The sequence below is a fragment of the Sus scrofa genome, chromosome 18, assembly GCF_000003025.6.
Source record: "Sus scrofa isolate TJ Tabasco breed Duroc chromosome 18, Sscrofa11.1, whole genome shotgun sequence".
Lineage (NCBI taxonomy): Eukaryota > Metazoa > Chordata > Mammalia > Artiodactyla > Suidae > Sus > Sus scrofa.
The window spans coordinates 49,077,161-49,090,836 of NC_010460.4; the positions used below are offsets into that span (position 1 = coordinate 49,077,161).

The 13,676-nt window shown below is 55.0% G+C and overlaps 1 protein-coding gene across 10 annotated transcripts in view; it reads left to right on the top strand.

Annotated features, from left to right (window-relative positions):
* TNS3 (tensin 3) overlaps positions 1-13,676 on the top strand; it is a 231,497-nt gene that overhangs the window by 116,223 nt on the left and 101,598 nt on the right. For all 10 annotated transcript variants that reach the window (XM_021079356.1, XM_021079358.1, XM_021079357.1 and 7 more), the window contains 5 exons: positions 1,759-1,823; positions 4,647-4,730; positions 9,011-9,123; positions 9,204-9,264; positions 9,967-10,042. In XM_021079356.1, coding sequence (XP_020935015.1) covers positions 1,759-1,823; positions 4,647-4,730; positions 9,011-9,123; positions 9,204-9,264; positions 9,967-10,042 — 399 coding nt within the window. The remainder of the gene's footprint in view (positions 1-1,758; positions 1,824-4,646; positions 4,731-9,010; positions 9,124-9,203; positions 9,265-9,966; positions 10,043-13,676) is intronic.

A 13,676-nucleotide genomic window follows, 5' to 3' on the forward strand; every position in this document is an offset into this window, starting at 1 on the left:
TGTTGTAAATGAATCCACCCGCCCCCACACCGGTATTGAGTAGGACAAGCCCGCAGTTCTGCTGGATGAGTTTGCCCGCTCCCCACGCCGTTTAGTTCCGAGCTGCTGGTGAAGCACGCTGTCTGGAAATGGGGCCGTCAGCGATTCTGAGTTTTGTGAAGAACAGCCAAAAACTGGTCAAGTCCTAAAGAATGTGGCTTGTACTTAAAGATTTCCTCTCTGCACCAAGCACCCCTGGAGATGGTGGCAGTGGAAGCCACCACATGTGCCAGGCTTGCGGGAGATGGTGCTCATGGCAGGTGCATTTATGCAGCCTACGGGCTAGGGCTGCACAGTTCGTCTCCTCGGGAGGCAGGATTCCCGTGAGAGCCTGAAGGCGGGTCTGCACTGAAGCTCGCAAGGCGGGGAGGAGAGTGCTTCCGACTGATGTTCAGGCACCAGAATGTGGACGTGAATTTTCTCCATTGTTCCTTTTCAAGATTAGATGTGGGACCTGCATGCTGATGGTGCCGCCTTTGTGGCCCATGTGGTTCTAGCTCAGGGCTTGCTCGCTTTTCTGGAAACACCTAGATGGGGCTTTCAAGGCTTTGGGGCCTCACCGTCTGCTCACACCTGCTGGGACCGTGTGGAAATAGCTCCAGAGCTGCCTCAATCAGCAGACGAGGCCATGTCTCAATCAAACTTTGATGGGCACTGACCTTTGAACTTCATGTGATTTTCATGTGTCCTTGAAATATTCTTTTGATTTTTCTTCAGCTGTCTAAAAACGTTAAAACGGCTCTTAACTCAGAGGTAGTAGGGACACGGGTGGTGGGCAGAAGCGGCTGGTGGGCTGTGTTCGCTGCCCGCTGTTCTGGGTCATGGCAGCGTGTTCTGGCAGGCGGCAGTCCACAGTTCTGGTTGAGGGTGTCCTGTCGTGGAACTGGGGTCCTTCCAAACAACTTCTTTTTTTATTTTTTTGGCATTTTAGGGCCGCACTCGCAGCATGCGGAAGTTCCCAGGTTAGGGGTCGAGTAGGAGCTGCAACTGTCAGCCTGCACCACAGCCACAGCAATACGGGCTCTGAGCTGTGGCCGCGACCTACACCACAGCTCATGGTAATGCTGGATCCTTAACCCACTGAGCAAGGCCAGGGATCGAACCTGCATCCTCATGGATACTAGTCGAGTCCATAGCCCTCTGAGCCACAGCAGGAACGCCCAGACATCTTCTCCTGATGGTGATGAGGGTTTGAGATCTGGCCAGGCTACTGTGTCTGGACTGCGTGTGTCTGTGGTTAGATTGAGTGGTGCACTTTCTGTCATACTGCCTGGGATGGGGTGCCCTGTGTGTGGCAGGGCAGGGCGGGCAGTGCCAGCAGCTGGGATCTGCCGTCCAGCTCCTCCAGACCTCTCTGGGCTGGGTGTGCAGCCCTCAAAGCCCTCCGCCCGTGAGTGGGCCATTTGGGTCTTTCTCACCGGGGTAATCCCCTCACGCTCATCACCAACGCACAACTTTTTCCGGCCCTTCTGAGAAATGGGACCTGACGGGCCCCCTCTGTGCAGACCTGCCCCTGGGGGTGTCCTCGGATGCCCCAGGTGGCACCTGCACCTGCCGTCAGCACCCCACATACATGTTCCCTGCTGAGGTGGGTGCTGCCCTGCCCTGGATCGGGGACCAGAGGAGGCTAAGGCTGGCTCCCCCGCTAGAGCAGGTTCACTGCTGCCCTGCGCCCGAAGGCATTTTCGTGTTCAAATGACCCCCTTCTGTCTCCCTCAGGGCGGAAAGGGACGCATGGGCGTGGTCGTATCATCTTATATGCACTTCACCAACGTCTCGGCCAGGTAGGAGGGATGCGTCCTGGCTGCCAAGGGCATCGTGCTGCTCTGAGGCTGGGTGGGTGGGAGGCAGGCAGCCTGGGGGCCGACCTGTGCCCCAGTGCCCCTGGTGCCCAGAAACCCAGCTCCAGCTAAGGGTTTACACTCGTGAGAAAGACGCTTTCCTAGACGTGCAGCCACGTAGGATTCACCCTGGAGACTTCCACACAGGCATCCGTGAGGACGTGAACACACTGTCATTCTCTAACACCTCGAATTTGGTCATGGCCATGGCCATGGCCACCACGGTTTGTGTGCACTGGGCCGACGGGAGGTACTCTGCATATTTCCCTTTGCCCGTTTTGACTTCCTCCCAAGTCATGGCTCCCACTTCACAGATGCGGAAACTGAGGCTTGGGGATCCCAGCAGCTTGCTCAGGACCTCACGGCCCATGAGTGGAGGCCAGTTTGGTCCACCGGGGTCGACGGGCACTGCAAGGCCAGTGAGTGAGGCGCCCGACCACAAGCCAGCCCTCCTGGCATTGGGGCACACGTGGTGACCCCAGATACATCGCCCCCAGCACACGCCTCCCCTCACACTGAAGTCCACTTCAGAAATAGCTTCTCTGGGTTGTGCACCTGCACTGGCCCTGTCTGTCCAATGGCCACTTTGTGAAGCATGAACTATTCCGTGCGGAGGGAATATAAGCCTATTCACGTTAGCCCATAAACCCTCTCCTTTCTAGGATTAAGGAGTGAAATTTGACCTTCTAAATGTTTTCTCTGGGAACAAATTGGGGAGCCCATGCCTGCCAGGCAGGAAACCCCACCCCCTCCAGCGAAAATCAGATCCCTCCTTGGTGATAAGAAGCTTTCGCGTGTGTGCCAGACAAATTGAGATTCCTGGTCACATCGTGTCCCTTTGCTCAGCCAAAGACATTTTGATCAGAGAGCAGATTTCTGGTGGATTCTGGACGGAGCCCGCCTCACGTTTTTGCTGCAGCAGCACAGAACCAGAGTTCCACGCACCCTGGGCAGGCAATCCTGGCATTTTTGGGGGAAGCGTGGAGACTGAGCTTCATTCATTTAAAGCTCATCACTGACTCTCTAAAAGCCCCACTTTCTCCAAATAGTGAGTGCATGTCTTGCTGCATGTGTCAGGCCGTTCACACGAAAACAGCCTCCCGGGGGAAGTGGGAGTGATGCTTGGACTTCACAGGGTTTTGGGACAGTTCAGGAGGTCTTTGCCTGGAAGGCACGTACTGCAGCACCCGTGCTGGGTATTAGCTGCTGTTACTGCTGCTGGTCCTAGTAGGGGTGACGGCGTGAAGTGCTCTTGGTGAAAATAAAGTGACACCACCGTGCTCTGGGTAGCCTGCTCCTCTAAATTGACACGCTTCCCTGCTTGCCTTCCCTGACATTATTTCAGTGGCTGCATGATTCGCCCCTTGATGAATAGGATAGTGCATATTTAAGGATTCGCCAGTATCGCTGGTCCAGGTTATTTGCAGTTTTTCTTGAGAATTTCTGTTGCTTCCTTTTGAGGAGCTTCTTACGCTAAAGCATGCCGTGATAGCAGACTCCCACCCAGGCACCTTTGATCACGTCTCCTTTTTCTCTATTGGATATTATCCCACAAGTAGTCACAGGGCGCAGACGTTTTTAAGGCCTTTGTCACAAACTGTGCTCCTGATGAAGACAAACACTTTGACAGAACACCGTAAACCAAATATAATAGAAAAAGGAAAAATCATTACAATAAAAAAACAGACAGACACGTCCAGGCACAAAGTGGGAAGAACAGTATAGTAGCAGCGCCGGGAAGATAAGAGTTCACAGAGTCGGTGCTGATACTGTGAATACCGGCTTCCCGCCGCGGTCCAGTGGCTTGGGGCCCTGTGGAGGTGTGGCTTTGATCCCTGGCCTGGCACAGAGAGTTAAAGGATCCTGCCTTGCTGCAGCAGTGGCTCGGATTTAGTCCCCAACCCGTGACCTTCCATATGCTGTGGGTATGACCATAAAATTTAAAAAAAAATTTAAAAATATTATGAATACTAATAACAGTACTAATGCTGAGCGTAAATATTGGCCAAAATGCATTATCACTATCTAATAATACAGGAGTTCCCACCATGGCACAGTGGTGAACGAATCCGACTAGGAACCATGGGGTTGTGGGTTCGATCCCTGGCCTCGTTCAGTGGGTTAAGGATCCAGCGTTGCTGTGGCTGTGACATAGGCCGGTGTCTACAGCTCCGATTTGACCCCTAGCCTGGGACCTCCATATGCTGAGGGAGCTGCCCTAGGGGAAAAAAAAAAATCTAATAACAAAAATGAATTCCAGAAAAAGGAATACCTAAGAAAATATGATTGCATGTGCTCTAAAATACCTGTGCTCTCAGCATGTTAAATAGTCAGTGCTTAGGTGACCCTTGCTCTTGTGCAGCCCTACCAGCCCAGCCCTTATTTAGGCAAAAACTATTACTTGAGACAGTATTGTAGGTGGTTAGGACACCTGTGCCTGCCTGTGAGAAGTGGCAGGCGGGTGCCTCTCCTGCCCGCCTGCGTGCAGCGCAGAAAGCGCCATATCCTAAGATCAGGTGCTGCTGTTTCAGAACCGGCTTCAGACCCTGCAGCCGGGCTTCCACTTGGCCCTGAACCTCTTCCTGGGGAAAACAAGGCCTGAGAAAAGCTGCTAAAGTAGGTGTGCGTGGGGTAGGGGTGTAGCAAAAGTGGAGGTCTTGTGGGTGCCAGTCGCTCAGAACAGCCTCGAGCCTGTCCCATGTCACCCAGCCCCCCACGGTGGCCACGGAGTTAAAGCTCTCTCTCTCTCTCTCTCTGCTTCCCCAGTGCCGACCAGGCCCTCGACAGATTTGCAATGAAGAAGTTTTATGATGATAAACTTTCAGCTTTAATGCAGCCTTCCCAGAAACGGTAGGTATCTGTCCTGGAACCAGAGGAAGAAGGTGAATACGTTTTTACATTGAAAAATGTAGGGAGGGAGTTCCCCTTGTGGCTCAGCAGGTTAAGAACTGACATAGTGCCTGTGAGGAGGTGGGTTCCATCACTGGCCTTGCACAGTGGGTTAAGGATCCCGCATTTCTATGAGCTGAGGTGTAGGTTGCAGATGCAGCCTGGATCCAGTGTGGCTGTGGCTGTGGCTGTGGCCGGCGGTTGCAGTTCCAGTTCAGCCTCTACCCTGGGAGCTTCCATATGCCCCAGGAGTGACCATTTAAAAAAAAAAAAGGCACATCTGCTGACCAGCCGGGGTCAGAACGGAGGGGCTGTTGGTGTCCAGCCCTGGCTGGCTCTGGCATGGATTCAGACTCTCTCCCCACGCTCAGCTGGTGTTGGGGCCCTTACTATGCTAGAACTGGTTTCTGGATCCTGGAATAGGGGTCGGTGAACTGTGTCCGTAGGGGGCTAGATGGCGGATGTCCTGGGCTCTGCAGGCCACGTAGTCTCTGTCACGGCCACTCTAACGGAGTGGCTGTGGGTGGTGGGAAGCGAGTGGATGCAGCTGATCTCCAGCAAAACTTGACACACACGGGTTCCCAGGTGGCCAACTCCTGGGCTAGACCGCCAGCTTCAGAGGCCTGGGAGTCTTTCTCTCTTATTGGCCTCCCAGGCCTACCTCCCTTCTCTCCTGCCGGGCGTGGCCCCTGGCAGGTGTGGTGGAAGGGCTCCAGGGAGCACACTTCCTCTGGCTGCCTGCCCCTGGCTACATCCCTGCCATCCAGCCAGAGAAGAGTCAGGTGTGAGGCCTGAGGAGAGCGGTGGCCACTTCCCTTGCAGACCCACTGCCACTGTGCCTGGGAACCTGGAGCCAAGAACACAGTCGCTGCATTTTTATTTTAAAGCAGACATCATGGCATTTGCATAAGAACTGCCAAGGCAATTGCCCAGATGGTTTTCCTGCCCCTCGCATCTTTTCCCACCCTGCCGGAGGACTGGACCAGCCCTGGTGGACTCCACATTCCTTCAGGAGGCAGGCTCTCAGGTGTGGTTTGGGCAGGAGCCCCGTGGCCGTATTTCCTCTTGGAACAGGGAGTTTGCCAGAGGCCCCTCGTGCTTTGTCCTGGGTGTTCTGTGGCTGGGTCTGTTTGTGTTCAGACCCGCGATGTGTTGTGCATGTGGCACCACAGGTCAGGGCCTGGCCATGCCCTGCTCTGAGCAAGGGCCCCCGTCCTGGGGCATGTGAGTAGCCAGGGAAAAGCCAGCATTTTATTAGTATTACAGTGTAACAGCCCCTTGATCTGTTTTGAACTTTTTAGCGTCATTTCTTGGTGGAGCCGTGTTTGAGAATGGTTGCATGTATACCAGCCCCTCGGTGACTCGTGAGGGTCAGCAGGGGGCCGCTCGCCCCACAGCTCAGCACACCCCAGAGAGGGGTGTTTGCCTCGCTTTCTTCTTTTTTGTCATTACTTACTACTGTTGTTTTAAATGTTATTATAGTTGATTTAGGTTGTTCTGTCAATTTCTGCCACACAGCGGGGTGACCCTGTCATACGTCTGTGCACACTCTCACTTACTGTCCATCAGCTTCCATCACAGGTGATTGGACAGAGTTCCCTGTGCTGTACAGCAGGATATGTGCTGCTTTTGGATAGCATTGAAGGGGTCTGGAAAAGGGGGAAAATCTTCTCCTTTTAATGTGTCTCCTGCATCATTGCATAGCGGAAGCTGTGGTATTTACATTTTGTGAGGTTTTTGCATTTTGAGGCTAATCTCCCTGCACCCAGGCAGATTAGCAGGACACTATCCCGCCAGCGCCCACGTGGGGAGATGCTCACGCCTCAGTCATTGGGTGGGTAGAAGACAGAGTGAATGTGTAGGGACAACTGGAGGAACATTCGAGACCCGGAGGACGTGCGATGACTGCATTTGTGGGGACAGGCCCTGTGGTGATGGGAGCCATTGCCCTGGTCCCCAGTGCCCCGAAGGGGGGCTCTGCAGGCTGTTTTAGGACTGGGCTCAAGAAACCATTTCAAAATCCATCTCCTGGTGAGAGTGGATTAATTAGCTTGGGTCTGCGGTCCAAAAAGCTTAGAGGCTACACAGCAAGCTTCCTCCAGCCTTCATGTAATTAATCCTGGGTTTATGAGCTCAGAGGCAGGAGGCTCATTTGATGGGTGGCAAATTCTCTGTCGCTTTGTGTCTCAATCCTTAAAGCGGCGATGCTGCGAGCTGTGGTGTAGGTCGCAGACTTGGCTGGGATCCCGCGTGGCTGTGGCTGTGGCTGTGGCTGGCAACTGCAGCTCTGATTTGTCCCCTAGCCTGGGAACCTCCATATGCCACAGGTGCAGCCCTAAAAAGCAAAAAAAAAAGAAAGAAAGAAAAGATGAGATGAGGAGGTGAGCTCAGCCACCTGGTGGCCTGCAGCCCGTCCCCCAGACCACGGGACCTCTGGACTCTCATGAGTTTTCCTGTTCTGAGAGGAAGGAGGAGCAGTTTGCCGCCGGGAAGATGGAAACACTGTGAAGGGAACCTAAGCTGAAACGTGTGTTCTTTTCTGACGTTTTTTCCCCCTAAAAGAATGGATTATAAGTGGGGTTTTTAAACTTTAAAAAAAAAAAAATGTACTAGAAATTTCCTCTTGTTCAGTTTCCTTTGTATATTCAGCTGCTTCAGATAAAGGACCACATCTGAATTGCTTATATAAATTAGGTATCTTTCAAAATTTAAATGCATTTGACATGTGACATTGTGTGAGATTTAAGGTGTACAACGTGTTAATTTGAGACATTCGTATCGTTGTTGCTGTAATTAGCACCTCTATTGTGTTACATGCTAACCAGTTCTTTTCAGTGGTTGAAGTTAAGTTCTAGTCTCTTAGCAAGTTTGATAATTATACTACAGTATTGTCTGTATTTACTATACTGTGTATTAGATCTCGAGGGCATACTTATTACCCATTCTCCAAAAATTGAAACTGAAACTGCCATTCTGGGTATATACCTGAGGGAGATGAAGAGGGCGCTGTGTTCCTTGTGCAGGATTATTCACTACAGCTGAGGCATGGCAGCAACTCAAGTGTCCCCCAGTGGATGAGGGGATCAAGAATGCAATGGAGTATTACTCAGCCATAAAAAAGAATGAAACCTTGCCGTTTGCAACAACATGGATGGACGTTGAGGACATTTTGCAAAGTGAAATAGGCCAGAGAGAGAAAACCAGAATTTTGATTTAATTTTTTAACCATAGGTAGCCTGAGCCGGGCTGGTGATTCAGTCCTGGGGTGGGGGGGGTGGCCTGGGGCGGGCTGGTTGGAGGGTGTGGAGGACGCTGTGCGGGCAGCACCGCCTGCTGAGTCAGTGAATGCCTCCTTCCGCGCCTCGTGGTTCCGTGGTTCCGTGGAGGCATTAGATGTGCTCATAGGTGCTGGATATTGTGGGGTTTTGGTTTTTGCTCTGGAGTCACGCACTCGGGGTGCAGGAGTGCATCTGACTGCATCCGAGAGCTTGGCAGGTCTGCACCCCCTTTGAGGTCACAGCTGCCACCTGGGTCCTCAGGAGAAACCAACAAGGGGGGTGCTCCTAGGGTAGGATCTTCCCTCTAGCCCCCAAGCACTCACGCCGGGCGCCAGCCGTCAGCCTGGCACACAAGCTGGGCGTGGTATCAGAGACAAGATGGGCCACGAGGAAGGAGGGCCCAGGGGAGACAAGACCGAGGGCCGGTCTTGTTGTGGGGTCGCCTCTCACATGAGATGTGGCCTCTGACGGCTTCCTGGGGGTGGGAGTGTGCACTCCAGCCAGTGTTTTGCTGGGTTTCCCCGTGCGACCAGAAAGCGGGGTGGATGGGACTGAGCGACTGAGTGACCCTGACGCCTTCAGAGGTCAGGGCTGGCTCAGAGAGCATGCTCGGGATGGCAGCTCTTTTGCCCATGGACCTGACAGCCCCGGACCTGGCCCTGCCAGCTCTGGGTTCAGTGGACACGCTTGGGCTGCCACGCAGGGGGCGCCCTTGGTTCTGCATCTGGGTCAGTGTGGGAGGCCCAGTGCTTCTCGGTGGGGTCGTGGGCTCGCCTGGGCTCTGCAGGGCCAGGGCCAATGCCTGGGGTGCTGCGAGCCCTCCTTGCTGTGAGCCCTCAGGATGGGTTCTGGCCCGGATCTCCTGGAAAAGCGGGTGCGTTTCCTCGTTTCCCTGCAGCCCCTCTTGGGCTCGGGAGCCGTGCGGGCGCCCGGTGGAAAGTCTAAGCTGGCTGCCCTTTGCAGGTACGTGCAGTTTCTCAGCGGGCTCCTGTCTGGGACCGTGAAGATGAACGCCTCGCCCCTGTTCCTGCATTTCGTCATCCTGCACGGAACCCCCAACTTTGACTCGGGTGGAGGTGAGTGTCTTGCCTGGGGCGGGCTCAGGGGATTTGCTGCCCAGGGCTGGCCCTTTAACAGACAGTTGCCTGTCTTGCAGCGTGCCGGCCCTTTCTGAAGCTCTACCAAGCCATGCAGCCCGTGTACACGTCGGGGATCTAGTAAGTGTGGCTGCTTTCGGGGGGCGGGGGGGAAGGGGCCTGGCCTGCCGCCCAGCCCAGCAGCTGTCTTGGCTCCATGAAGGGGTGTGGACGCCCAGACCTGGGGAGAGGGGAGGGCCCTGCGTGGTGGAAGTAAATGCATCCCAGGTTTGTGACCGGCCAGTGGTCTTATGCTTCGTCTCCGCTTTGCAAATGGCAGGCACACATTTCCAGAATGTACAAATTCTGGATCTTTCTCGTTTGCTCTTTTGGTAATTGTATGCACATTAGCAGAAAACGTATAAAGGTGAAAACATATTCTCATTCTGTCGTCATTTGGCATGCGAGCTGTCGTCAGGTGTCTGGACTCTTGTCGGGCCCAGGCATTGGTGACACGGGGGCAGTCTCCTCCTCGGCTGAGTGCAGATGCCACCATCAGCCCCCACCCACCCCACCCTCCGACTCCATGCTGGGTGCCCCGCCGGCTGGGCTGGGCCGGGCCTGGGGTCGCTGATGAATGTTCCTCTCAGGACCCAGCCCGGTGCTGTAGCGTTTTCACACCGTTTGGACTCATGTCCATGGGAGAGAGTTTGAGGATTCAGATTCCTGGGCCAAGCAGGATAGTTTATCTCATTTCGGTTGCGGGGTTGCCTTTCTCAGAATGCATTCTGTCCATGAAATCATGAAATTGCATGATAATATACCTTCTTGTTTATTCCAAAGCAACGTTGGCCCAGAACACCAGAGCAGGATCCACATTGCCGTAGAGCCGGCCCAGCTCCTGAAAGGGGACATCATGGTGAGTGGTCATGGCCTCGTCCCTGCTCTCCCAGTAGTCACACCTCAAAAGGGAAAAACAGGTTCGTCTGAAAGCGATGGCATCAACTCACTCAGACCCCCCCCCGCCCCTACCGACCGAAAAAACCTGTAGGAAGAATGAAAGGTATCCGTTACCTTAAGGCAGTTGGTTAATTTTCTGAGTAAACCTTTTTTTTTTTTTGTCTTTTCTAGGGCCACACCTATGGCCTATGGAGGTTCGCAGGCTAGGGGTCTAATCAGAGCTGTAGCCACCAGCCTGCACCACAGCCACAGCAACGCGGGATCCAAGCCCCGTCTGCAGTCTACACCACAGCTCACGGCAACGCCGGATCCTTAACCCACTGATCGAGGCCAGGGATCAAACCCGTGACCTCATGGTTCCTAGTCGGATTCATTACCCGCCGAGCCATGACGGGAACTCCTTAAGTAAACCTATTTTAATCAAAGAACAGAATAAATTGTTAGAGCTGCTTGCTGTGGACACCCTTGAAATTAAACTCCTAACCCAGGCACTGCTCTGCCCAGGGTTCCATTTCCTGACCATCATGTGCAGCCTTACCATGACCTTGGCCTTCCAGGGGCAGGTGTAGATGAAAAATATTTATCACCAGTGGCCTAAGTGTGAAATTCAAGCTAGTGTATTGCACTTGGTTTATGACCGAACAGTAATTTCTCCAGATAACTTTGACTCTCAGCTGTGCTGGATCTTAGGGGGAGATTAGCTGTTCCGTCTTGCCTCTTATCTTTCTTGAATCTAAGAAAATTCCTACATCTAAAGTAGCCCGAGAGAAATCTGTCTGAAGTAAGGAAAACCTTTAAGGCGCATGCGTGCTTTGCCCACGCGTAGAAGGGCTTTCCTAGAATCTGTTGGAGGCCTAGAGGGCCGCCCCGATGAGAAGGTGACATGGTCACAGGTTGGTTTTTAATTTACTGTAAGTGGTTCATCCAGAGGTTTTGAGGAGTCTTAGGAATTTCCCCTAAACTACTGGATTTTAGCCTTTTTTTGGGGTGGCTGACCACCCCCCCAACCTGCCCCATCCTGAATCCTTACAAGGTGAAGTCAATGAGGGTCTCAGAGATACACTCCCCCTGGACATTCCCAGCTGGGGCCCCCGACTTCTGGGCCGCAGGTCTGTGTTCAGAGAGGGAATAAGCAATTTACAAAAGCAGTAAGACCAACAGCAAGTCGCCTTGCCGAGCACTTTACAGACATCAGGGCCTTCCGTCCTCCCAGAGACCTTGCGGTGGAAGAGCCAGGGCCCCGTTCCGTAGGTGAGGAAGCCGCGGTGCGGGACAATTGTGGCCTTTCCAGAAATAAGCCCATTTTCTCAGGCACAGGGTGGCACGGGCCCGAGAGAGAGGGCGTGGGGACGGGCTTCTCCCGCCTGGCGTTCTGCTCAGCAGCCCGCAGCCTCAGCCCTGGGGTTCGGAGCGGGAAGGGGCCCCTGCTCCCGTGCTTCTCTGCCTGGCTTGCGGCCCTCGCGCAAGTCTCCCTGGACCTCCCGGGATTGCTGGGCAAAGGGGCCGTGCAGTTACTGACACCTGCTGTGTGCTGGGCTCCAACCAGGGCTTTACCTGGCTCTGGCTTTCTCTGCTCGCCGGCTCGGAGTTCTGGGTGTATCGTTCCAGCTTTAAAAAGGCCAGGGAGTTCCCTTCGTGGTCCAGTGGTTAACGAATCCGGCTAGGAACCATGAGGTTGCCGGTTCGATCCCTGGCCTTGCTCAGTGGGTTAAGGAACCGGCATTGCCATGAGCTGTGGTGTAGGTCGCAGACGCAGCTCAGATCCCGCGTTGCTGTGGCTCTGGCGTGGGCCAGTGACTACAGCTCCAATTAGACCTTAGCCTAGGAACCTCCGTATGCTGCTGGTGAGGCCCTAGAAAAGACAAAAAAAAAAAGCCCCCCCAAAAAAAGGCCAGGAAGCCCAGAGAGGCTAGGAGAGAGGGTGGAGCTGCTGCCAGGGGGTGTGCCAGGCCTGGGGGGCGGGGCTTGGGACAGCATCTCCAGGCAGGATGCTCCCTGGGGCCCGTGGTGAGAAGTTTATGGCCGAGTCGCTGTGTGATGACCCGCAGGAGGTGGCGGAAATACCACAACGTGGAGGGTGACTCCCAGGCCTGGGGGGGGGGGCTCCCCCTCCCAGAAAGAGCTCCAGATTGGGGGCTGAGGGGCTGCAGGGTCTTCCCGAGGCAGCAGGAGGTCGCCAGTCCCCAGGCCAGCTGGGGGGGGTCTCACCTGCCCTCCTTTCTTCCGTACATTCATTGATTTGCCCAGCAGTCCCTTTTTGAATGCTTTGAGCTTTCCGAGTGTCTGTGTTGGGCCCTCGCACAGGAGGGAGGGCAGGGACAGAGGAGCCTGGGGAGGGGAGGAAGCATCTCCCTGGAGCGCCGCCCAGCACGGAGGGGGCCCTGCTGGATGAGGTGGGCTGGAGGTTCAGGTGGAGGCCCTTGGACTTGGATGTGAGGCGCCGGGCTGGGGCTCCCTGGCCCCCCGCAGGCCTGGTGAATGGCCTGGTGGGAGTCATTTGTCCTGGGGGATTGAAGCCAGATCATCACAGGGCTTGGATTTGGCCATTTCCTTTTGGGAAACGTGGTGTCACCAGAGCTCTTTTCCGTGTCCTAAAAATGCACTGAATTCCCGTCACCTTATGGGTGGGGAACCAGAGGAGTAGGGAGGATGGGAGAAGGGACCCAGTCTCCGGGTGGAGGGAACGAAGCCCTGCGGGCGCTTACCGGGCGCTTACCAGCCGCAGCAGACTGGGAACTGCAGCCTCTGATGCGGCCCAGGGGACCGCAGCTCGACAGGCCTCAGGTCCCCTGCCTGGGCTCCTGCCGGGTGTTTGGCTTAATGGGATTGGGTGGCCTCAGACTGGTCCTGTCCAAGCTGGAGCCCCCTTCCGCTGCATGAGAACCCTGCTCAGGGTTTGTGAGGGTGACGTGAGCTGGGGCAGCTAGCTGGGGGGGTGGGTGTGTGGGAAGGCCACACGACACTAGCGCTGTGGCTCCGCCAGGGACATCTACTGCCACCATCCTGGAAGCCCCCTCCCGGTGTGGTCCCCCCCCCGGACCCCGCCGCTGTCCTAGCCAGCTGAGAGCAAGGTGTCAGAGGAGACATCACGTGCACCCACCTTCAGCTGGAATGCGGTCTGAGCAGGGGGTGGGGGCATTCTGAGGGGATGCGGGTGGGAGGTTGTGGTTTGGCCCTTGGTACCTTGGAGGCAGGTCTGGGAATGCGGGAGGAGAGGGGCCGGGTGGGTGAAGGAGGTGCTGGCAGACATGCCCAGGCTTGGTTTCTGCGAGCCAGTGCCTGGGTGGGTGCCAGGAGCCAGCCCTGGGCACTGGCGAAGCCAAGCCTATGAGTTTGGGATGCGAGTTGCCTGCATTGGTTTTAGAAGAAAGATGGTGCCTCTGGGCACCCACAGCCGCATGAAAGGTGCCGGTGGCCACGGGTTCGTGGCCCACGGCTGTCCTCGGGTATATTCCTCAGGTATGTTCTTAAGTGGGTTTGAACCGGTGGCCAAATGCACCTCGCTGTGAAGCCCTTCCCAGGAAGTCGGAAAGTCTGGTTATTAGGTCCTTCTCAGAAAAACTTCATTTCCGGGGCACACTCGTCGTCTTCCT